Source organism: Leopardus geoffroyi, chromosome C2 (assembly GCF_018350155.1).
Source record: "Leopardus geoffroyi isolate Oge1 chromosome C2, O.geoffroyi_Oge1_pat1.0, whole genome shotgun sequence".
Taxonomy (NCBI): domain Eukaryota; kingdom Metazoa; phylum Chordata; class Mammalia; order Carnivora; family Felidae; genus Leopardus; species Leopardus geoffroyi.
The window spans coordinates 54769030-54794640 of NC_059333.1; the positions used below are offsets into that span (position 1 = coordinate 54769030).

Sequence of the window (25611 nt, forward strand, 5' to 3'; positions counted from 1 at the left end):
AAAAATAGTAAAGACTTGCTTCCTCCCTCCCCCCCCCACTTTTGATTAAAGTTTACCTCTTGGGCTCTTCTCAGTGAGAAGTTCTCCTCCCTTTTAAGAAGAGCAGGCTTTTGACACAAGTAATTTAAATAGTACATTGGTCAACCTTTTATTTCTGAGGAATGGGAGCTATTTTGAGAATTCTCAAGCTAAAGAAATTTAAAAAGGTAAATTACTTGAAGAAGTGAACCATGTAGGAGAAGGGAATCTGTGCTCCTTGGGAGGAAGTTGCCAGCAGTTAGGTCTTTAAGAACCACTTCTAAGAATACAGCTCCTTCTTCATATTTCCTACTTCTCATCTCAGAGATATATTTAGGTCATTTTTGAAACTAGTCTTGAGATACTGAAACAATTAAGCATTGAGTATTGTACAAAATTAACCTATGTCTAAATATGATTCATTCTGAGAGTTCCTATCCTATATATCAGTGTACTCCATTTAGCACCCATTTTCTGTGCAAAGACTAGTCTTATTCCAGATATACAAATGTGGTTGTACAACTTTAGGGGCTCTATGTATATACAACTCTATGTACATAGACAGATGATGACCGTAAGACAAATATAGTAAATATGTACTTACATTTTCCTAAGAAAATTATCAGGATAATGAGATAAGGAGAGAGTTCCAGAAATTTCATACTGCTGCAATTTGGAACAATTACTGTGATGTCTGTTTACACTATGAGGTAAGACCAGTCAAATAAAGTGACATTTTACAAAAATTCTGCCACAGGAAAAGTCTAATCATAATGGCTTTTTAAAATGCCATGACAGAATTCTTATTCTGAAATATTATTCTTAGAGGGAGGAGAGTTTCCTTTGTTCATTATCCTGAATTCTAACTACATAGAAAAAATCCTCAAAAGTCTATATATTTTTTTTTAATTTTTTTAACGTTTATTTATTTTTGAGACAGAGAGAGACAGAGCATGAACGGGGGAGGGTCAGAGAGAGGGAGACACAGAATTTGAAACAGGCTCCAGGCTCTGAGCTGTCAGCACAGAGCCCGACACGGGGCTCGAACTCACGGACCGCGAGATCATGACCTGAGCCGAAGTCGGCCACTCAACCGACTGAGCCACCCAGGCTCCCCAAAAGTCTATATTTTTAAATGTGGAAATTTTAATATACTAATAGTCGTTTTTAAAAAAATAATTTTAGAAGGTATCGAGGCTTCTTGTAAATAATAATTTTTCAGATGTAAATGATATATCTGAATATCTTCCAATATCTGAAGTAATAAAATTCCAGATTAAAAGCTTCTTTGGCCTATAATATTTTCTACATCTATCTGAAGTAGTCTTAGAGTTTTAGAGAGAAATTATAGGTTCTTGAGATATCAGTGAGGAAATAATGACAAAGAAAATGTTTGAATTTTCTCTTTTTCCTGAATCTCCTGATTAACTGTAAATTTGCCAGAATAAGTTTGTTGCATTCTGAGGTATACATTTTTACATGCTGCTGTGATTGAGGCAGGCTTTCTTCTGCAGTTTCAATTGTGGTAACTTTTCTGACAAGTAAAAGGGATGAAATTTGTATTTACAGTTATTTTTCACATAAATGATTAGCTCTCTACTTCCTTTATATCCAGAGCACATTGAAATGCATTAAGTAACTTTTTTAAGTATTTGTCATTAATTTATGGATGAGGAAAGAAAATAGATATATTAACAGGAAAGACACTAAGGAGTGACCCGTGGCTCAGAATGCCGGACTAAGCTTGTCTGTGTTGAGATCCACTGAAATGTAAGCATAGAAGTCTCATTAGGAAATAATCCTGTAAGAGGGAAGGAAACGGAAAAGGATGGTACCAGTGAATATGAGATTTAAGCAAACATATTTAAATCAGAAACCAAACCCAAGTTATTTTATCAATAAAACACAATATAATGATCAGCTGAAAATAGGCCTACAAAGGGCTGCAGAGGAGCCCATCTGTTCAACATCAAAGTAACATTCACATTAGGAGCACCTGGGTGGCTCAGTCAGTTAAGCATCTGACTTCCACTCAGGTCATGATCTCGGGTTCTTGTGTTCGAACTTCACATCAGGCTCTGGAGCCTTCTTCGGATACTGTGTGTTCCTCTCTCTCTCTCAAAATAAAATTAACATTTAAAAAAAAGTAACATTCACATCAGACTCTGGGAAGAGCTAAAGAAAAGGCAGTTACATAAAGAGAGTTAAACCCTTACATTTTATATCAGGGAGTTATTATCTAAAGATGAAAATGCAATAAATAAAGTTTATAATGATTATTTGATCTAGAGTTTGTAGAAGTGATCTCCAGGACTAAAAATCTTCTATACTTTTTTATATTTGTTACTTTAATAAAAATGCAAAGCTGAATTAAATTACAAAATAAAGGCAGAGAGTGCTGCATTTCAGAGAGTGTGAAAGGGACTGTTAGTCAACACATTATATATAGAACAGCTTGGATTAGTATTGGAAAAGACAACACTCAGTATTGGACCTAAGTCAGCGCCAAAAAGTCAGAAAGTCATCTTAACTAGAACAGAAGGGATAGTTTGGGGAGTAATGGAAAATTTTAAAAGTGAGGTACGATAATCATAGCTGATAAAAAGGTTTGAAGGCATCATTATCTTTTTAGTTGTAACTGAAGGCAGACTTTTTTTTTTTAACATTTATTCATTTTTGAGAGACAAAGGGTGAGTGGGGGAGGGGCAGAGAGAGAAGGAGACAGAATCTGAAGCAGGCTCCAGGCTCTGAGCTGTCAGCACAGAGCCGGACTGGGACTCCAACCTACAATTGGTAAGATCATGACCTGAGCCGAAGTCAGACACTTAACCCCAGGCAGACTTTCAAATGTGTGGGAAATGTATTAGATTTTAGGTCTGTGATTTTATTTTATTTTAAAAAAATGTTTATTTATTTTGAGAGAGAGTGGGTGCGTGAACTAGGAAGGGGCAGAGAGAGAGAGAGAGGGAGAGAGAGAATCCCAAGCAGGCTCCAGGCTGCCAGCACAGAGATCTATGCGGGGCTCAGTCCTAAGAACCGTGAAATCATGACCTGAAATCAAGAGTCGGAGCCTCAGCCGACTGAGCCACCCAGGCTCCCCTAGCTCTGTGATTTTAGAAAGCCTAGTTCTTTTGTTAGAAGTGTAAAGTTCTGATCAAGCCACTTTTTTCTTTGCCTTCCATCCTGTAAAATGGAACTAATAATAATACCCACTTACCTCTAACCCTCAAGACATCTATGAAGATTAATGAAATAAAACCTGTAAGGTAGTTTTAACTCTGAAAACTCCTGAAAAGCATTACTGCAGGCACCTAATATTATCACCCTATGTTATTCCAGGCCTTTCATACTTAACTTGAAAGTTTAAGTTATGTCGTGCATCGCTCCTACAGGATGTTGTGTGCGTTACCAACAGCGCATGCATATGCGCATGCACACATGCAGGTGTGTGCGCACACACGCAGTTCTTTGTCCATTGAAAACTTGTAGGAAAGTGCAGTTGTGATACTCTCTATCACTAGGTGCTCAAGAAGGAGACAACTTTTTAATACCTGGGAAGAAATCACTGTGTAGGAAGTATGACTTCAGCAGAGTAGCTGAGTTAGCCTGGAAGTTAGTGGAGAAGATGCTAGCAAATGATGATACACCTCCATTATGTAGGAACTGTGTGCCATCTTTGCACACGTTCAGTCCTATGACAGTTATTTGCCTATGCTTACTTTGTGCCAGTCACGTCAGGAAACAAACCCAGACACAAGTCTCTGCCCTCGTGGAACTAATGATATAAAAAGATACAGGGGCTTATTCTTCACATGGTATTTCTGGCTTCAGAGGAAATCTGAGTGATTTTTTTGATCACCATCTGCCTGTTCAAAAGTAAAACAGTTTATCCAAATTTCTATATGATTGAACTTTGAAAATATTCAATAGATTTTGCTTCATGTTTGTAATATCAATCTCTCACTTCCTCCAAGGAGCCCTTCCTGATTTGTTGAGCCAGATTTGATTCCTCTCGTTCCTGATAATTGCTCTGTCAGTGTTAAAGCATTATAGCTCTTGATTATATTTAGTTATATTCTTTATTATAAGCTATAATAAAATTCTTAAAAAAAATTTTTTTTCTCATTGTATTCTATGTTTAAGTCTTGATTCATCAGAAGACTTCAAACAACTGAGATAGGAGCAAAGATAGGATTTAAACTGCAGGACTCCTCACTTGCAGAGTAGTTACAAAACTATCACTTACTGAGCACTTCCTTCATTCCCGGTACTGTTCTTAAATGCATTACTTAAGAGTAACTCTTGATCTTCACAACAATCCTGTGAGTTAAGTCTTGCTTCACAAGTAAATATTAAACCATTAAATGAGGAAGTGGAAGCAGAAGGGCTAAATAACCTGCTCAGAGTTGTGCAACTTGAAGTGCAGAACTGAGATCTGAACCCAGGAGGACTGGCTTCATGCAGGATACGGGGCCTTCAGCCCCCCACCCACCTGACCTCCGCTCAGGCCACTTCTGCTGTGGTGTCCTGTGCTGGACCTTTACAGGGGTATTTCAGGAATGCTTTCTGGCCCAGGCACTATGCTAAGCACTTAGGCTGATTATCTCATTTCACTCCCAACAAGCCCTTTGAGGTTGGTGTATTATTCTTATCCCCATTTCATAAATGAGGAAACTAGGCTAGAGAGGTTAAATAGCCTCTCCAAGATCGTAGAGCCAGGAAGTCACAGTGCTAGGATTTACATTATGTGTAAGGTTTCTGGTCAACAGTAGGCTATTAGTAATTAAGGTTTTGTGGAGTCAGAAGTTACACATGGATTTTTGACTCCTGTTGGCCCCCTAACCCTCGTGTTATTCAAGGATCAAGTGTATTTGTTAAGTGAATGAAAGATTATGTCCATGTTTTAAACACTGTGAGTTTTAAGTTTTTAAAACCTATAGATTTCGATAAAATTGAAAGTTCTCACCTGTCTTTATTATAATTTCTGACATCAGTGAAGTAGGCGAAATTATTTTCATACCTGTTGGTACATTTGAGCTCGTTTGATATGTGCCTTCCTTAGGCTGCTAATTAGACTATTCCACTATACTTAGATGCATTGAATTCCACAACCCCCTCTAACTCTTACCCCTTCCCATCAAAGCTTTTATTCCCTTCTCACAGTTTCATAGCTTCTAAACCTAACTGATGAGGAAATACACTATATTTAAATTTTACATTAAATAGCAAATGGGCTTTTTGAGCTTGCTTTCTCTTTCTTTCTTTCTTTCTTTCTTTCTTTCTTTCTTTCTTTCTTTCTTTCTTTCTTGGTTAAGTCACTGTTCACTGCCCATTTTGGCTGGAACTGTTGTCCGGTCTCTCTTTCCTTCCTTCTTTCTCTTTCTTTCTTTCTTTCTCTCTCTCTTTTTCTTTCTTTCTTTCTTTCTTTCTTTCTTTCTTTCTTTCTTTCTTTCTTTCTTTCTTTCTGTGTTTCTTTCTGTCTTTCCTCCCTTCCTTCCTTCCTTCCTTCCTTCCTTCCTTCCTTCCTTCCTTCCTTCCTTCCTTCCTTCCTTCCTTCCTTCCTTCCTTCCTTCCTTCCTTCCTTCCTGGTTAAGTCACTGTTCACTGCCCATTTTGCCCAGCCTCTTCCATATGTCAGCAGTGTGGGCTTGAGGCCCAAAGAAGCATCTACCCTTGCTGAGTTCCCAGGCCACACTGCTCAAGACAGTGATGAAACTGCATGTGCTCTTTAGTCTCCCAGAGGTGGTAGGAAGGGGTGGTGGGGAAGGTGGGCCGCAAGTGAGCTGGGATAGAAAGAGGAGGATGCAGAACACGAGGATAAAAGGGAAGGGCGGTTGTGGGCACTGTGCTGTTGAGAGCATGTTTTTATACACTGCTGCATTCTGGTTTCACATTGTCCATGGAAGAAGGCAGAGTAGTACTTTTAACTACGTTATCATGTGAAGAAACTGAGGCAGGAGAGATGCTGCTGTCTCAGTTGCTATGGCAGTGATTTGTAGAAGTGGCCCAGAGTCTGTTCCGGACTCCATAGTAGTGCTCTGCCACATGGCTTATAATGATAGGAGAACTTCACTCAATGGTGCTGGATGAATACTCCGGTAGCCCTGGTGCCCTGAGTGAAACCACAGACTTATTCTTCCTTTCAGCCACATGACGTGTACTCTCAATTTTGGGAGCGTGCAGGTCTATGCGTTGTTATCTGGTTATGCTCCCCGGGGTAACCCAGTGTTCTTCTCAGCTGTGGCTCATTCCTGGGATCAGCTCGCCAGGTGCAGTGCTTCACTACTCAGGTTCTCTTTAACCTAATTTAGGTTTAATTAAGAGTGGCTTTATTTTAATCCTCAAAAACGTTTTGAAGAGACTAACTTGGATGTAATATGCTTACATTTAATTCACCTGTGTTTAAGCTCAAGTCCATTTCAGAGCTTCATTTAACATCTCATATTAAATGCAAATTAAATGATCACTCAGGTACTCTGTTATAGAATACTTGGCCAAAGAAAGCCTCCAATTGTAGGAAAGACTGGGTCATGCTGAATGAGGGCGAGAATCAGATCACTGGCCCTTGGCATCACAAGGGATCTTTATACTTAAACTCTGAAATGGAATCCTCTACTCCCAAACCCTCTCCCGTAGAAGACAACCCTCTACACCCCACCCCCAAACCTTTCTTCTTCAAATTCCCTCTTTCAGTGAAAGGCTTTGTCCGACCCCTTTCCCTCAGCCCTGACATCTTTCCAGGCAATTACTGGGGCCTGGCAAATACCATCTCTGATTTAATTGGAACCCCACATCTCAGCTAGTTTATTTTTTTAACCTTCTAATTGGTCTCCTGCCTCCAGTCACTTCCCAGCCAAGGTCATCCTGCACTCCACTGACAGAATTATCTAACTATGTATCTCTCATCATGCTGCTCCACTGAGTGAAAACTTTGGCTGGTTCCCCAATGCCTTCAGCCTAATTTTCAAACTTTGTAACATGGAATTCAAATTTCTCTCAGTTCGATTCATCTCCCACTACACTCCCAGGCTTCTACTCTTCATCCATACTGAGAAAGCCATTGTTTCGCAAACACACAGGGCAACTGCCTCCATACTTTTCCTTCTGCTGTTGTCACATCATTTCCGCAATTCTGGTGCTTCTTCTTGGGATATCTCAGACATTACTATCTTGACTTCTCCCTGTCCCAGAAGGAGTGAAGGCTGCTTCTCTGTGGCAGTTCACCAGTGTGCACATACCTCTTAACTGTGTAGCTGCCGCCTGTACTTGGATCACAAGCCACATTCCCTTAGTTACCATTTTATTCCCTATCATGTAATGTGTACTAGTGGAATGTAAGCTTCTTAAAAGCAGTCAGCAGTCTTTGTGGCTGGCACATCGTAGGTTTTTATTGTGTATTTGTTGAAGGAGTGACTATCAACAAATGTTTGGATTAGCAAGGGAAGAAATGTATGGTTCAAATAGAGCCGGTGCACTTACCCCTTTTGTTGACCATATGTGTGCATCAGAATCCCACTGTGTGTAGCTGTGGTCTTGTGCCTTGTGAAGTGGGAACAGGCTCTTGCTAATATCTAGCTTTCCAAAGCACTTACAATGCATCTAACTGGTGTGATCTTGTTTTATATCGGGAGGCTGGATCACATTTCTGTATCTACTGGTTTCACAATATGAAGTATACTTATGGAAGAAGATACTACTTTGTTGTAATTCTTCATTTGCTAATAAGTCCCCTTAGTTATTAAGAATTATAGCTAAATCATAGAGAAGATTGAATTTAAGAGAAGTTAACAAAATTTTGCTTTTAAAAAATCCCATTAGCTGTTTCTTTCTTGGGCAGATAGCTACACCTAGTGGCTTTGTGGATTATTTTAGAGACTCTAGGAACAACTTTTTGGGTATTTTTTTCTCCCTTTATTTAACCTCTGCTTATTTGGTATCTTTTATTTCCTTTTAATTGGTGAAAAGATATTTTTAACTCTCTTTTATTCTGTTATTTTTAGAAGGTAAGCTGATTCTAGCATAGGAATGGAGATAGAGGAATTGATGTTTGTCCATAAAAAGCATGTCCCATGTCATAAGTAGAGTACTGTAAATACAAATAGCAAGGCAGTTAGGCCCAGGACCCTCTGATACTTAAATAGGAGCCTTTTGTGCAAAGTACTCTCTTTCTGTTATGTGGATATTTCCCAGATTTCTTTGCCAGATGTGTATATTAATCAGTATATGCACAAATATACACTCTTGCATTGGATGCCGTATTTATCAAGCACACAAGAATAAATTCTACCCACATACATTTTCCGTGTCATTGTACCATATTTATATTTTGAGATTTTTGATGGAAATATGCCTAGCATGTATCACACACATTTCTGCCTTTTAATAAAGGCTATGTTTTATAATTATCCTTATCTTGACAACTTAGAACCATAGTTAATAAATATTAATTGCTGCAGTGAACTGAAGCCTTCAGGAGACACTTAGAAACTCTTTGCTCTAATTTCTTTTAGATAGACTACAGTGCTTTACAAAACATTTGTGTCTATTCTTTACAGTTTTTCTGTCTTCTTCTTGTGTCTCTTTGCTACTGGTATTGTTTCTTTTGCAACTCTCCTTTTGCAATTCTATTTCTATTTCTCCTACTCCTGTCCCCTTCTGAATTGTGTCTTCTAATTCTGCTGTGGACTAGAGAGGCAACTAACCACATAGCTTAGTAGTAACTCAATTCTCGTGGCTTCTACTTTTGTGCCCTTACACTAGCCTGAAAATATATACTAAATCCACAGTGCTTTAAAGTCAAGAGTAACTAATGCCTTAAACTCGTGAGTAAAATTAAGAGTAACTAGATTTTGAGATATTGTCCACTAGAGTAAGTTGCATAGCCTTAGAGATTCTGTTACTACTATTTTAACCATTGGTCAGTCTTTGTTGTGTGATTCCTGACCAGGTCACTGAGTTGTTTGTATCCATACACACACAGAATTAAGTCAGAGTATTCGTTGTACATTTAGTATGCATCAGGTACATGGTGGGCACAAACTTGCATCTGTAGACTTCTTTGATAGCATAGCACAATTGATACAACATTCAGGATTACAGTGCCTTGATAATTATTTACATTTGAATTCTCTATTCAAATTTGTTTAAGACTGTCCATAATAATGATTTGCAGAGGTTCTCACTTAACTTTAAAACTTTGTGACTTATGTAATTATGGCCAGATAATTTATAAACAGAACTTGAAGAGAAAGTTGACTTTTCTTTTTACAGTTCATATGATCTCTAAACCACAGGGTATCTAATCTCCTCACGAATGGTACCTGCATGCAGTGTAGCTACTCTAAATCTATTAGATTCCAAATATCTTTCGAAAATTCTGTCACCTGTGTAACCTATATTATTACATTTTAAGACTCTTTATAATCTTAATTTAGTCCTAGGGTTGATTTTAAATAAAATTTTGATTATTTACCAAGATATCTAGGAGCTAGACTTAAAGGATTTCTTTATAAACCAAGAGAGTATTGACTTTTTTTCATCATTCCTAAATAAAACTATTTTTTGTCCAAGTATTCTTTTCAATGAAGAAATTCTTTGTGGCCAGTAATTTTGGGATTCATTGGCTTTCTTTTTGATGCATTTTTTGTCTCCTTGACTTCAAATTCTTGGGGAGTAGGACTGGGCCATTTGGCATACAATTTGTCAAATAGTCAAGTGGCAGTGAGAGAGCCAGGCTTTGGCATCCAGACCACAGGTGGAAAATTAACAAAAGGTTTTGCACTCTTCTCTGGAGTTTAATATCATTAGAAGAAGGTGACCATTACTCTTTTAAATCCAAAGGTGACAAATAAAATTTCAAATGCTGGTTCCTGCCCGGTGACCTGTGACACTATTCGAGAAACACTTCTTCAGTGTCTAATGAAGAGCTTCATTGAGAGACTCCATTTTTAGAAACGTAATCTGGGTGAATGTCAGGTGTTTCCACAGGATTCAACCACCTAACATAATCGCATGCCGCTATTAAAATACATTGGAAAAGGTTTGATAACACAGGAAAAATAATGTATTGTTTAAAAAAGAGCATTCTTTAACTGTATTACAGTACCTCATTTTAGTTGAAAAATTATACAATTAGAAGAATATATATGAGTATTAATAGTGCTTATCTTTTGTAGATAGCATTGCAGATGATTTTTCTTCTGTATTTTTTTTTCAGATTTGCAACAATGAACTTGGATTATTTTATTGTCCGCAACATGTTATTAAAAACTATTTTTAACTTGTTTTGCCTCTATAGTGAAAGAAACTTTTCCCCTAAGGCTTCCTAACATTGTCATTTAGAAAAGGGGGAGAGGGTACACTGATTTAGAATTTAGAAGACGTGTCAACTTTTATTTAATTTATTCAAAAAATACTTGTTGACATTGTGAGCAGGCAGTGTTGAGGATTCTTTATTAAACTAGGGCCCCAGGAGAAGATGGACAATAAACAAATATTTATGTCTTGTGGCAAGTGCTAAAGATAGAGAATAAAGGGACTACTGAATGTTGCGGAGGGGAGGTGTCTTTTATTTTTCTGGTCCTAAGTTTCTTAATCTGTAAAAAGGGTCAGATCAGAAGAATAACAATATCCTTCTCTCAACATTCTGTGACTTTCCTGACTTTTGAATTACACTTGGCTTCCTAAGCAATTATATCACCCAAATGCAGAAATAGGTCCTTTTTAGCAATGCGATAAAAGAGGAAGTGTGTGTCTGGACAAGAGTACTGAATAAATAGCAAAAAAAATTTTTTTAATCCAGTGGTATTTCTATAACTTATTAATTAATAATAAAGATGGCAAGTGAAGATTGCAGAACATTAAATGTGTATGTAGTGAGTAGTGCAAAAGAAAACATGTTTTAAAAGAAATTACTCTTAGGTAAGTAGTAACTTTTCTGTGATTAACATTTGTGTATAGACACACAAACACCTAGAAAACAATTTGACTTTAGTTTTGCTTTCCCAGAAGGTTTATATCATCAAATCTCATTTGCATTTTCATGCAGTTAGGTGATATAAAATATTGGGGAAACAAACAACATGAAAGAAGTAGAGTTTTTTTGGAGTTGGTGGCAGAAAGCCAAAAGATGAAATGGGCATCATTGGAGAAATTCTCTTTGATGAATATGAACTTTTCTAAAATGCATTGTCTTGTCCATCTCCTGTTTTACTGCATTTAGCTGTTGGATGGCACCTTGTATAAAACTTTGCAGACTAGAACTACTTTTTTGTCATTGTTCGCCTCAAATTAGGGGAATGAAAACTTCTTTCCTCAAATAGGAATGATATAGGTGGCACTTGTCATCTCTTGTCTTCCAGAAATTATTCCTGTGATGCCTCACACCATCTTTTCTTTGTTTCAGATATCCTCTGGCAGTTGTAGGCAGGATGTTTCAGAATCCCCTGAATTGCGTCAGAAATCACCATTATTTCAGTTTGCTGAGGTAATATGTTACAGTTTATACTTAATGAGATTATATTGTGAGCTTAAATTTAGGTTGATGGCAGTAACTTAAAGCAATGAAGAATTCTCCTTAGCTCAATTAACCATAGATAGGAAAATAGAATCAAATTTTGGAACTCCACAGTCTGTCAATTAAGGAATAACTTTATGTTTATAGAAGCTTCTCATTAAGTCGTAGTAAATATTACATTTAAACCGCATCACTAATTTTTATTCATGGATAATAAAGTTAAGAATACAATTAAACTATTGTTAGAACTTAGTCATTTATTAGCTGTTAATTTATCAGTTGTTAAATCAGAAGATGGAATCAACTCATGGTTATTGGCTATGCATTACTTTCTTTTAAAAAAAAGAAAGTGCACTTTGCTCTTAATTGAAACTTTAGCATGCTGTTGGCATTTTTCAAGGTCTTATGTCTTGTGTCAAACTTGTTTGATTCCATATGTTTCCAATGTTGCTTCAGAGATGATGTAGAAAAGCACATTGTCCTTATGATCAAATGTATAAAGTTAAGACAACTTCCCCAAATATCTTCATTTGCCCTAGAACTCAGTACGGAGCCATCATTGATTAATTTTTTCTAAACATTAAAGTGGTTTTCCCTTGATCGTTTGAATTGTCTTTTACTAGACCTTCTCTTGCACTGTCATCCTTCCTAACATATGCCATTGTGTTAGGTGTTGTCCAAAGAGAACATATTTTTAGTTTCAGATTCTTTTCTTCTCTAGTGCCTTTTCCTGGTGGATCTCAACATTTCCTTGGCAAAACTACAATTCACAAAGGCAGAGGCCATTCCTTTTGAGACATTGTTTATAATATACATAAATGCCTTGCTAATACACCAGAATGTTATTGTACATATTTGCTCACATGATATTCCTTACCTATCACTTTCCTTTCTATATGTTTGAGATACGCTGTGTGAATTCCAATTGTTTTATATATTATTTCCTCAAGAATTTAAGGTTACAGAGGATTCACTCTGCACTCAACTTTTAAACAGTAGTTATAGACATGTTAAATAATGTTGGTCCCAATTTTGAAAGCATAGATGCATGGCCAGTGATCCCTGAATCTAAAGATCTAATGAAAACCCTAAAATTTCACATGAAATTTTGTATTGACATATGCGCATTTTTGTGGGCTCTATAGCATACCTAAGAGATCCCTGACTCTGTTGATTTATAGAAAGGGTCCCTATTCCTAATCTGATATTTCTTCAGGAACTCCCTATTCATGTCATTGACTGAGTGTCTCTATCCCAATAATAATTTATAAAGAAATTCCCTTGTTTAGAAACTTGTGAAATGCCTTTCAAAAATCTAAGGGGTTGATGTCAGTGGTTTCTCCATTTCCTTCATTGTCTTATTTAATTTTCAAAGAAATATAGGCTAGGCAATTTCCCTTACATAAACTGACTATTTTCTTTAACTTTTATAGAGGGTTGATAGGAATGAAAAGTGCTCTCTGAAGTTAGACCTACTCAATTCATAATTCCCAGGACTTCAGGAAAGTCCTTGTGGACTCATACACGCAGTCTGTCACACTTGTACATGTTGTTCGTTTGAAATGATAACATTTCATGATTTGACCAAGAAGCATACAATTTTTCCTTCAAATGTCTTTAAAACACTTGGTTAAATTTTATTCACTCACAATGATGGTTTTATATCTACTTTATTAAATAGGATCTGGATCTTTTTTTCTTTTTACTGATGTTTATTCTAAAGATGCTTCTATGTCTGATTATAGTGGCATTAAAATTTTCTTAATGGCCTCAGCAGTGAATAAAGTCAATAATTCCATCAGTCACTTTACTAATTCTTTCTCATCCCTAAACATTACTTTGATACTGTATCACCAACTGCCTCCATGGTTTTTCTAACCACCTTAATTTAATTAAGATGAAAAAAATTGACTTCTCTGGTTGAAGGATTATAATTAAGGTGCATTTTATTGCTTAGTAAGTACCCTTTGATGGAGTTCATGAGCACAGTTAATTGAAGAACAATACTTTTATGGGACTGGGAATGGGCTGAATTCATAATGCCTAAGCTTTTTGCTCTTGTGAGTCACTTTCACCCTATTTTGTAGCTGGATGGAAGTATTGTTCACTTTGGAACCAAAATTAGTAACTGACATTGTTCTCAAAAGATCTTTGAGAAGTACTTCCAAGGGCCATCAGAGCAAACTTAATAAGGCTACCATATACTAAGTGGAAAAGAAAGGTCTCCTAGTTGAATCAAGTATAGTATGGCAGAGTCCTCCATCCACTGTCCGATGCCTGTAGAGTGAGAGGAAGAGGGAGAAAGAGAGGTGTGTGTGTGTGTGTGTGTGCGCGTGTGTGTGCGCGCGCACGCATGCACATCCATGGTGTTACAAAAGAAATGCTGTTCCTCTTCAGTGAATAATTTATTGGGTGCTGGTACTATGCCAGGCAGTGTATTCTGTAGCTTGTTTTCTTTTCACTGTAATCCTGTAAAATGGGGATTATTCTCTTCATCATCATTGTCAGTTTACAGTTGGGAAAAATAAGTCTTAGAAGGATTAGCTGAACTGCCCAAGGTCATGTAGCTAGCGAGCAGCAAGCTAAGATTCAGTCCCAGATACCCTGAGCCACATCCATATGCTTCTCAAACACTGTTTCCCAGCTGCCTCTAAGCAGAGAACAGCTTGGGGGGAGTGGTGTAGGAAAGAGAGTGACTGACTTTCCTGCAGCTTCCAGCTTTTAATAATATTTTAAAAAATATATTGAAATAAAGCAGTTCATCTCAACGCTCCTCAACTGCTGTTTGCAACATACCTGATACCCTACAAGAGACATGGCAAATGAGCCAGTCGTGGTCTTTTGTTCTTCCAAACATCTGTTTTTAGACACATGGCCTTTGTCTTCCTTTATCATTTATACTGTTCTTCTAAAAGGCATTAAGGGTGATGATTCATGTCTTAATCTTTATCAGTGTGTACAGTGGAAATACATGGCTGAATCTATTAGTCTGATATGGGAAAATGTCCTTGTGTGTTAAAGATTACTTGTTTCCTTTCAGATATCTTCAAGTACGTCTCACCCTGATGCTTCTTCAAAGCAGTGTCAGGCCTCAGCCTTGTTTCAGTTTGCAGAGGTATGACCTCTTTTTGTCATTGTTGTTGTTAATGATTATTGGGCTCAGAAACTTACTGAGCTCAGGAAATATTAGAATAGAGTTTTAATAACATATAGCGAACTTTAGGCATGCCTTTCGCCATTACGAACATAATGCACGTAAGGGAATACTTCATGCTTTTTGCTGCCTTTGCTATAATCATAGATCAGCTCCATATTTTGTATTCATTTTATAAACATTCATTAAGGAGTTCATTTAGAATAGACCCTTTCCACTAATTCATTTATTTAATTTTACCTTGTTTTTATTTTAAAAGCTTGAAAAAAACTGATGTCCACGTGAAGGCCTTAGGATTCCAATTTATTAAATTTTTCCAATAGTGACATTAGATGCTGTAATTTATGAATAACTCACAGTGGATGCAGTGGTGAATACAACCTGTTAAATCATCAGCACTTAGCTTTCTATGTGATGTAGCTTTAGCCAGCGTTTTTATTAGTGTTTAATCCCAGGCTTAGATCAGGTCAGCTCTTACAGGATCTCAGATTTCTTTGGTTTGTCAGCCAGAGAGAGAGCACACACTAGAGAGTGCTTACTTAGTGTGAAGAGGCACATCAGATATGCTTGATTTTACCACAAAAGCCCTGGCCTCAACCATATGCTGCTCATTCCTAATGAGCCTGTATGACAAATAATAAAATGCAGATTGATCGTGAAAATAATATGGTGTCTGCTTTCGGTCTTTCCCCTCTTTCCTCTTTTATTAATTCCAACCAAAAATACATATCCTAAACTAAGCAGTTTTTTAAAGGGTTGAGAGAAAATGACAAGCAGGACTGTTCTGTTTAATATTGATGTATTGAATCACTTTGATTCATTTGAATAAAGAGTGCTGCATAAATGAAATGTAAAATGATATCCTTTTGGCAAGAGAAAACTCAGCATCTTACTTTGAAAATGAGGAAAAATTACTTTCAGCTTTTACATTAAAAAAAGAAATCCTGCTTCCTCTTGGGACACTTATCTCAACCACTGTGACTTTATACCACCAGTTGGCCTGCTTATCTGTTAGGCTTCTCTGACACAGTATTTGCTTTAGTTGTTGAGGGCTATTCTATCGACTGGTAACGAAAATATCATATGATGCTACTACCATTTATGAAGAACAATTTGCTTGATGAATCTGAATAAATTAGGATTTTATTATAATTTTTCATTATGATAAGCAGACTGTTATTTCCAGTCTGGGGAAATCGTTTTGTTTACTTTCTTGCTTTCCTTTAGTTGTTGGCATCCATTTATTTGATACGAATACTTTTTTTAAGAGTTAAAAAAAAATTGTGGTAGTGACTAAATTTGTTTTTAATTTTGATGCCCGAGCCAGTCCCATGCAACTTTTTAGAAATATTTTCCTCAAAACAGAATGTATTTGCCATATATTCTGTTTGATTAAATTTTACACTCTCTAGCAGGAATATAGTGGCTCATCTTTGACACACCTGACAATGCATTAACTACCAACAGTATTCAGCTTCATTTAAAATGTCAGTATGGGATATCACAGCTGGTGTTTCCAACAGTTATCTTCACTCAGAACGTGATTGTTATTTAAGTGAAACTATTATCATATTTATGAGGAGTTCCCTGAAGCCCTGGGCAGCTTTGAGGAACCAGTTTGCTGATGTAACAGGGCTGTCCTGTGCTTCTGGAGAATGAGATCCCAGCCTCTCTTAAAATAGTCCTTGCTACTCAGTATGCTCACTCCTTAAAGCATGAGAAGTTTTTTTCTTTTTTAATATTTTTTTTAATGTTTATTTTTGAGAGAGATAGAGCACGAGCAGAGGAGGACCTGAGAGAGAGGGAGACACAGAATCAGAAGCAAGCTCCAGACTCACAGGAGCTCTAACTCACAAGCCCTGAGTTCATGACCTGAGCGGAAGTCAGAGGCTTAACCGACTGAGCCACCCAGGTGCCCCAAGAAGGGTTTGTTTGTTTGTTTTCCAAGAAAGAAAAGAAACTTTTCTCTCTTGGGAGTTGTGCAGGGATATGTTTGCAGATTTCACTCCTCTGCTCAGTAGCATCAGGAGACATAAAAAGTGTTAATTTGAAAATGATTAGAGTTACTGCAAGACCTCATAAGAGAGGAAGGCATGCATGGTGGCAAAATCAAAATATTTTGCCCTAGAATCAAATGCAATTCCCTCTGTCAATCAGTATATTATTTTTGCTAGTTATATTTTGCTTAGATTGGTAATATTAACACTTTTCATTCCTAAGTAAATTAAATTATTGCGTGGTTGTTTATTAATTGTAACTGTTAGATATGATTATACAAGAGAAGCACACGGTTCCCTAAGGATATGTAACTTCTCTGGTCAGTTGCCTCAGCTGGCCCAAGAGAACCCTAAGTTTCAATCTCTGACATCTTATGATCTGACCACATGGTTGGCCTCATTTGAGGCTGGTTTAATTCAAAGCTAAACAAGATCTAACTACATAAACTAATAAAATTATCTACTAAAATCTGCTATGAGCACAGGTATTGCAGAAGAAATAGAATAGGTTATAATTACTAACTGTAATCGTATCCCTAAAACTTTTATAATTATTTTGTATAACACTCATCACCTTTGAGAAAACATAAAGACTCTTGAATTCTTGTTTTAATTAGTCTACAGCAGAGGTTCTCAAACTTTAAAATGCATCAGAGTTCCCTCAGAGGCTTGTTCAAACAGATTGCTGGGCTCCACTCCCAGGGCTCTGATTTATTAAGTCTGGGGGCGGGGGTGGGGAAAGGTGCCTGGCAATTTGCATTTCTAACAAATTTCCTGTTAGAAAACCGCAGTTCAAGGTCACTGCTCTGTAGTTTGTAATTGTTACCATGAGTTATTGAATCGTCATTGTTGAGGCACTTCCTAGTATGTCTGGGACCTCATGGGGAAAGGGCGAATTGAAAAGGGGATGGACATGTAATGGAAATCTACTCAATGGCCCACTTACAGCCCCACCTCTTTTCAGAGAGATTTCCATCCTATTATGTGCACTTAGAGAAAAATGGGGGTTTATGTGATTTAGGAAACAATTTACTCCTTAAAACTGTTTAGCTTTGTGATGTTATTTTAAGGTCAGGCAGGCAAAATGCTTAGAGACCATTCCTGTAATTTGATTTACAAACATTCATAACTTTGAGAAGAGATTAGTTAGATCTTCTCTTGGCAGTGGGTCATTTATTGTGTCAAATAATTATCCTAGGAACACATTGTTTAAGAAACCGTAAGCCCTGGGCAGTTCTTTAAGTTGAAGTTGTTTTTTCTTTCACACTAAGTCCTGGGTTTCTGCCTTGCAGGCTTAGAAGGATGTTTTTCTTTCTTAATCAAGTCTGATAATTTCAAAACTCGTTGAAGTGAACCTGCATGGAGTCATGAAACTGAATAAAGAACATTTTGTTTGTAGATTCCCCATGAAAGCTTACGTTTAAAGAAAAAATACCTGCTTTGCAAGATCTAGGAAGAAATACAGAGTGTAAAGCCTGTTCACCGCCACCCCCCTCCATTTCAGCCTGTCTCCATTCCTTGCTGATACCCCTAATTCATCTGTGTTCACCTTGGCCCATCTGAAGAGCCATCACTCTGTTTCCTGGCTCTGATCCATTACATTGGTCAGAATGAGTTTCCTATCTGCATCTTCTGTTGTTTACAGGTAGAGTGACACATCCATCACATTTTAGATCTCATTTACTGAAGACTAATGACCACATGTAATGCCAGAAGGGAGCTATTGTCTTCTATCATTTAACAGGTCTGGAAGCCATGACCAGTTCACATACTCTCTTTTCCATTGTGTCGCTGACTCTTACACCTACAATATATCTTTGCATTGAAATATATTTACTTTGAAGACAGAGAACTAATCTAGATGATTTAGACCAATAAATTTGGACATTAAAACTTCCCTTAGAAGGTATTTACTTTGCCATTATAAATACAGCCATAATCTCCTCAAATTTAAAGCAATGCCACAATTGGATAGATGCAATAGGTGCAAATTTAAAGCATTCATTTTCATGATGGACTGTTCAATATGTTACAGAATATTACACTTGACAAAAACTGCATACTCACACTGCAGCTAATCAGTGTGAAAGTATCACGTGTTTTTATTGGAAGCATTAATATTTCTTTTAAGGTAAGAAAGACCAATCATCCCATGTTGTTCATTTGGGTTTTTAATTTTTTTTTATTCATTCAATAATTATCAGTCATTTCCTCCCAGACTACAGTGTTTTATGATACCCCTCATAACTCCAGAACACTTCCTCCATTACCTATTTTACTTTTAATCTTTACTACCTGTTTCCGTGGTATGCTTCCCTACCTCAGGCAGCTATAAAATTAACAGTTTAACATCCAGGGTGATCATTTTTCTTAGCACATTTGCTCTGCGTCTTGTGCTATTACACGCACTCTGTTTATCAGAACAGTACATGCTGCCAAAGGAGAGACTATGGAGTTAACAGATTGGCAAGCACCATCTAATTTGAGGAAAATAAAAAGCAAAGCCAGGAATGTACTATGCAGTATGGCCCACTAGGGTCCCCTACCCATAAGTATAACATAACCTGCCCTTCCTCCACTAGCCGACCAGACTTTGAAGAACATATTACTGTGTTGTTCATACTTGAAAGGATGCGTAAGTCTCTTAAATAGGAAAACAATGGGGGAAATGAACAGTGGTATAAACAGTGGTATAACAAATCAGCATTGTACAAGCTCTAACAAAGCTATCAGAAGAGATCAGATTAGATTACTGAAAGAAATGTATAAATAAAAAGAGAGAAGGCCCTAAGACAAAACCCTGAAGAAAAGCATTTAAGGGGTCACCAGAGAAAGGAGAGCCAGCAGAGGAGAACAACAAGGAGTGGCTTGGGGGATAAGAGGGAAATAAGACAGACCCTCGAGTAATGGAAGTCCAGAGAAGAGTTTCCCCAAAAAAAGGTTAGCCATATCAAACGTTGCCAAGAAATCAAGATAAAGACCAGCCACAGATGTTAACATATGTCTAAAAATTAAGAAGCCCAAAGATGCTTTTAGAAAGCATATCTCCCTGGGAATGCAAGCTGGTGCAGCCACTCTGGAAAACTGTATGGAGGCTCCTCAAAAAACTAAAAATAGAACTACCCTGCGACCCAGCAATTGCACTACTAGGCATTTATCCACGGGATACAAGTGTGCTGTTTCGAAGGGACACATGTACCCCTGTGTTTATAGCAGCACTATCAACAATAGCCAAAATATGGAAAGAGCCCAAATGTCCACTGATGGATGAATGGATAAAGAAGATGTGGCATATATATATATATATATATATATATATATATATATATATATATAATGGAGTATTACTCGGCAGTCAAAAAGAATGAAATCTTGCCATTTGCAACTATGTGGATGGAACCGGAGGGTATTATGCTAAGTGAAATTAGCCAGAGAAAGCAAAAATTATATTACTTCATTTATATGAGGACTTTAAGAGACAAAACAGATGAACATAAGGGAAGGGAAACAAAAAGAATATAAAAACAGGGAGGGGGACAAAACAGAAGAGACTCATAAATATGGGGAACAAACTGAGGGTTACTGGAGGGGTTGTGGGAAGGAGGATGAGCTAAATGGGTAAGGGACACTAAGGAATCTACCGAAATCATTGTTGTACTGTATGCTAACTAATTTGGATGTAAATTTTAAAAAATAAAAAAATTTAAAGAATAAAATAAAAAGAAAGCATATCTCCCCACAGTCATTCCAGGAAAACCATACTGGTTGGTAATTATAGAAATGTTGGGCTACTGGGGCGCCTGGGTGGCTCAGTCAGTTGGGCTTCTGGCTTCAGCTCAGGTCATGATCTCATGGTTGGGGAGTTCGAGCCCCATGTTGGGCTCTGTGCTGACAGCTCAGAGCCTGGAGCCTGCTTTGGATTCTGTGTCTCCTTCTCTCTCTCTCTGTGCCCCTCCCTCACTCACTCTCTGTCTCTCACAAATGAATAAACATTAAAAAAAAATTAACAAAAAAAAGAAATGTTGGGCTGCTAAAGTACATTGACCCTCCCCCCACACAAGCTCCTTTGGAAATCTTTCTTATACCTACAGATAGGTCAAAGTCCTCCCATGGGTGATGAGGGAACTAGTTCTTACTAGACATAAGTAGTAGTTCCTTTTAAAAGGTAAAGAACCATTCTCAGTTCTCTACTTAGACAACTGTGCATTATCTCAAATGGCAGATAATGCATCCACACAGTCCGAAGTTCTTCGTTGAGCCCCTCAGTCTTCCGTGCACAGGGTGTGTGGTAGTGAACAAATACTTAGTGTCGAGGAGCATAAACCTACAACAAAAGGAACAGCAGAGGGAGTCAGTGTAAGAACTAGAACCACTCCGCATTGTGGCTGTGTGGTGTGGGATTACCCAGCCTGTCCTCTAGTGATTCTTAAGAGTGTCATGTGAGGGGCGCCTGGGTGGCGCAGTCGGTTGAGCGTCCGACTTCAGCCAGGTCACGATCTCGCGGTCCGTGAGTTCGAGCCCCGCGTCAGGCTCTGGGCTGATGGCTCAGAGCCTGGAGCCTGTTTCCGATTCTGTGTCTCCCTCTCTCTCTCTGCCCCTCCCCCGTTCATGCTCTGTCTCTCTCTGTCCCAAAAATAAATAAACGTTGAAAAAAAAAAATTAAAAAAAAAAAGTGTCATGTGATTATGTGATAAATTTAATATTCTACGAATTACTAAGTTTCATGATTATCCTTTAACATTGCAATTTTAGTGTGTAACGAATTTTTGGACTATACTAAGAGAGCTTTATGTTTATTCAAGTTACTGTGGATAAATTCTTGTTGATAATCATTGTACCACTTACTGAGAACACAATATGGGCTCAGCACTGTGCCAGACTCTTCACTGGCATAACATCTAATCTTGACAACAATAATATGGGGCAGGTATTATTGTTTCTGTTTTGAAGATGAGGTAGATGAGACTCAATTTGCTTAAGTTGACAGAGCAAAAAGTAATGAAGGTGTGTCTGACACAAAAGTCATGTTCTTTCTTTTATACAGCCTGGGTTCGAGATGCTGGCAATTCTGTATGTTTGGTACTTCATTCCCTCAAGTAATTGGGAGGTGGTGATTATGTGTCCATTTCTCATAGTTCAGTGATAAGGTGATTTATTAAATTTATCTTGTCTAGAAAAAGTAGAAGTGGCGTATATCAGAGAAAAATTAGGTAGAAGAAAATATTCCAGACTTAGAAAGATTGAGCCCCATTTAGTTAATTTTCTTTAAAAAGAAAAGTGGTTTGGCGGTGCCTGGGTAGCTCAGTCAGTTTGTTGAGGTCATGATCTCACAGTTTTGGTTTGTGAGTTCGAGCCTCACATCAGGCTTTCTGCTGTCAGTGCAGAGCCCACTTCGGATCCTCTGTCCCCCTCTGTCCCCCTCTCCAACACTTGTGTGTGCTCTCTCAAAAATAAATAAAACATAAAAATTTAGTTGGGATAAATTGGAAAGAACTGTTAAAAATGATAGTACCTAGGAAGAAAAAGTGCCTAAAATTTCCATAAACTAAATTCTTCTAAATGGCCCAGGTAGCTTGTTAAACATTTTCCTCGACAAAAGCCTCTCGTTCAGCCGGTATTCTAGGAAGAATTCCATTCAGCAGCAAGCTCCCAGTCTCTCCCAGAGCTGATGGCTCCACAGAATCCCCTGTGGGACTTGGGGTCACCTGTGAGGATACACTCGGCAGGCAGGAGTGCCTGCTAAACTGAACTGAGAAATACTTCTATCTTAAACTGAGAAAGAATTCAGAATCATGAGGAATATGAAATGTTTAAGCCATAGCTAGCTGCTGTAATGACAGAACTTCTCCAGGATGAAGAATATTTGTAAAGATCCTTAAGAATGTATGTTCTCAGCTTTTTTTTTTTTTTTTTACTGAGTTAGGCTAGAAGTTGAAAATGAAGTTTTCATATAAAAATGAGAAAGGACATTGCAGTTCATTGTTACCAGTGCCTGGCCACTGTTTGGCCAAATTTGCAGAAGAACATGCAGTTGATATAATGTTGGGTATGTTGTGCCTCAGCATAGGCCTTAACTGCATAACTTATTTAGATTTGTGGTCTTGATTTTCAATCTTTGTGTGTACTTTAGAGTATCCTCTCAAAGCCAGGGCTAGTGTTTTCTGTAAAATTCTTGGCTTCCCCAGTTCCTATCATATTGCCTACGACATTTATATTGGATTCTTAAAAAAATATTTGTTGAGGGACGCCTGGGTGGCTCAGGTTAGGTATCCGACTCCGGCTCAGGTCATGATCTCGCCATTCCCGAGTTCGAGCCCCGCGTCAGGTTCTGTGCTGGCAGCTCAGAGCCTGGAACCTGTTTCAGATTCTGTGTTTCCCTCTCTGTTTCTGCTCCTCCCCCACTCTGCGCGCGCTCTGTCTCTCTCTCTCTCTCTCAAAAATAAATAAATATTAAAAATAATTATATAAAAAAATATTTGTTGACTAATGATGCTATCTTTCCCAAATAATTTTAGAGATCCTAAATATATTCCTTAAAAAAATTAGTCACTTCGGTGCATACAAAATGACTCTAAATCCCTCATATTTGGTCAGTTGATGAGTTGGTGTTTATATGGAAATGAAAATGTAAATCTTGTTTTAAGTGGTAGAGTTTAAAGCCTGGAGTGTACAAGACAATACTTCTGTCATTAAACAGCTGTCCAAGCCACACCTGGTTTTTGTTACTGTTTTTGAGGTTGTTCACCAAAGTTGGTTTCAAAATTATAATCCCAAGTATGACATCTTTAAAGTTACTTGGTACTTGAGAACAATGATATTCTCGTAAACTAAAGAAAGTTCCTGAATGTGTATGAATGAGAAGCAAAGATTCTGATGACACAATTAATATCCTTTATGTGAATTATTTTGAATACAGATTTCTTCAAACACTTCGCAGCTGGGTGGTGCAGAACCTGTGAAACGCTATGGAAAATCTGCACTCTTTCAACTGGCAGAGGCAAGTTTCTAAGAGTATATGGAGATAAGATCTGCAGAGGTGGAAAAAGTTCATAATAACAATGTTCTTTAAACTGTACCCTATCCCCTGTGACCATAAAGTGTGTTGTTATATCTCATTTTCAACCATGAGAGGGTAAAAAAGGAGTTTTGCTACTAAAAGTCATTAAGCATTGGAAAAGGGTACTCAAGAAAATGATACAATCTTTTTCCACAGGTTAGTATTGTCAAATAAGGTCAGTTTTTGTCTCAGACTGGTGATGTAAGTCTAGCCTAAACCCAGAAGAATGGCCTGGGTCATTTTTCTCTTCTCTGATTCTCTTATAGTGTCTATAAATTCCTAGAAGACACTACTTTTAAACTAGGTGATTGATGTTTTAATTTGGGGGTGTTTTTTTAGTGAAGAACTCAAATGACTCCAAATCTGGTTTTGTAACACCTATCGGCTGTACATTTGTTGTGACATGGATATAAAATGCTGCTGTTCCTTTGATAAATGTGCTTTCGTAAATCTGTGAGGACCAGAACCCTCGCTTGGTGGGGGATGGGTTGGCAAGAAAGGTGCCAGAAGCAGTTGTTGCTGGGGTGGGCACCTACCAGGCTTGCCTCCGCCTACCTGTGACCGCTCTGCCTTTCTTTTGTGAAAGAAATGCCGTCAGTGCTGGGACACTGCAGTAGCCGTTTTCTCTTTTGGTGAGACAAATTAGGAGGTACAAGATGGGTGACCAGAAATCTCTTACATTAAACTTTTTCTTTCCTCTCATTTTTCTGGCTTCCTTCCAATGAGTTCCTTCTGAGTTGGTTTTTTTTTTTTTTTTTTCATTTTATGTGAGTGATACCTTCTTTTTATAAATCCTTTGTAGTTTGTTAAATTTAATGGGGCAGACTATCTTCTAAATTTTATGGTAGCTTATATCATTAAAATCTAGGAGTTCTAAACATGTTTAAATTAAGCTTTTAATGTCTACCCATCTCCACATTAGAAATAGAAAAACACAAAGGCCAAAGGCCTAAGACAGTAAAGAAGTATATTAACAGTGGGACACATGAACCCTTTGTTGTCTGACATTAAGCTGACATGCTTCTTATAGGACAAAATCAGATGCAGATAGAGGTCTCCAAATGACTAGAAAACTTCCAGAGACCACAGGGAATAGTTTAAAAAGAACTGAGTGAGTCAGTGGCAAGTACTACTTCAGATAGAACTGAAATGATAATGACCTGGCAACACGTATGCCTTTGGAGTTAGAGCAAACAAATCTTAGTAAACAGAGGCACTACAAGGTATGAATTTATCTGGTATTTTTAAGACCCTATAGATTGGCAAGACAATGTTTTTGAAAGAAGTGATTATTTTTCTTGAATAATAAGAATGTGTGGCCCTCTCTGCATTTCCTGGTGTGTGTATGTGTGTGCACACGCATGTGTACTTTCATATGCATATATCTTCATGAAACAGTTTTATATTTGAAATGTATGGACCTTTGAGGTACTTTAGTATGGAGGATGCAAGAGATGATTTTTGTCTTCTCATTTTCTTTCTTTCACATAACAGTTATATAAAAAAAAGGATTCCCTATTAAATCAGAGCTCATTAAAAAGAACATTCTTCTAATTTGTAGGGATGCATCCCAAATATGAAACAGATGCTATGGTTTAACAGATGTTTGAATGCTGGTATCATAATTTTAAAGGGGTAAAATGACTGCAATAAGCCTATTCCAATTATAGCAAATCAGCTTATACTCAGACTTAGTTTCTTATAACATCCGAGTAAAAATATATGCTTTTGATAAAACAGGGTCGCTAAAAAATAGTTTACCAAGAAAATCCTCTCACATTATTATTTGCACCACATGAATATGATGCCATAATGCTAATAGACTGTGTTTTAGAATAACATTCTAAATCCTACCCAGTTTCTAATTAAA

The 25611-nt window shown here is 37.5% G+C and overlaps 1 protein-coding gene across 15 annotated transcripts in view; it reads left to right on the forward strand.

Annotated features, from left to right (window-relative positions):
• The window catches only part of BBX (BBX high mobility group box domain containing), a 289196-nt gene that overhangs the window by 209005 nt on the left and 54580 nt on the right, over window positions 1-25611 (forward strand). For all 15 annotated transcript variants that reach the window (XM_045501896.1, XM_045501908.1, XM_045501910.1 and 12 more), the window contains 3 exons: window positions 11423-11503; window positions 14574-14648; window positions 23601-23681. In XM_045501896.1, the coding sequence (XP_045357852.1) occupies window positions 11423-11503; window positions 14574-14648; window positions 23601-23681 (237 nt within the window). The remainder of the gene's footprint in view (window positions 1-11422; window positions 11504-14573; window positions 14649-23600; window positions 23682-25611) is intronic.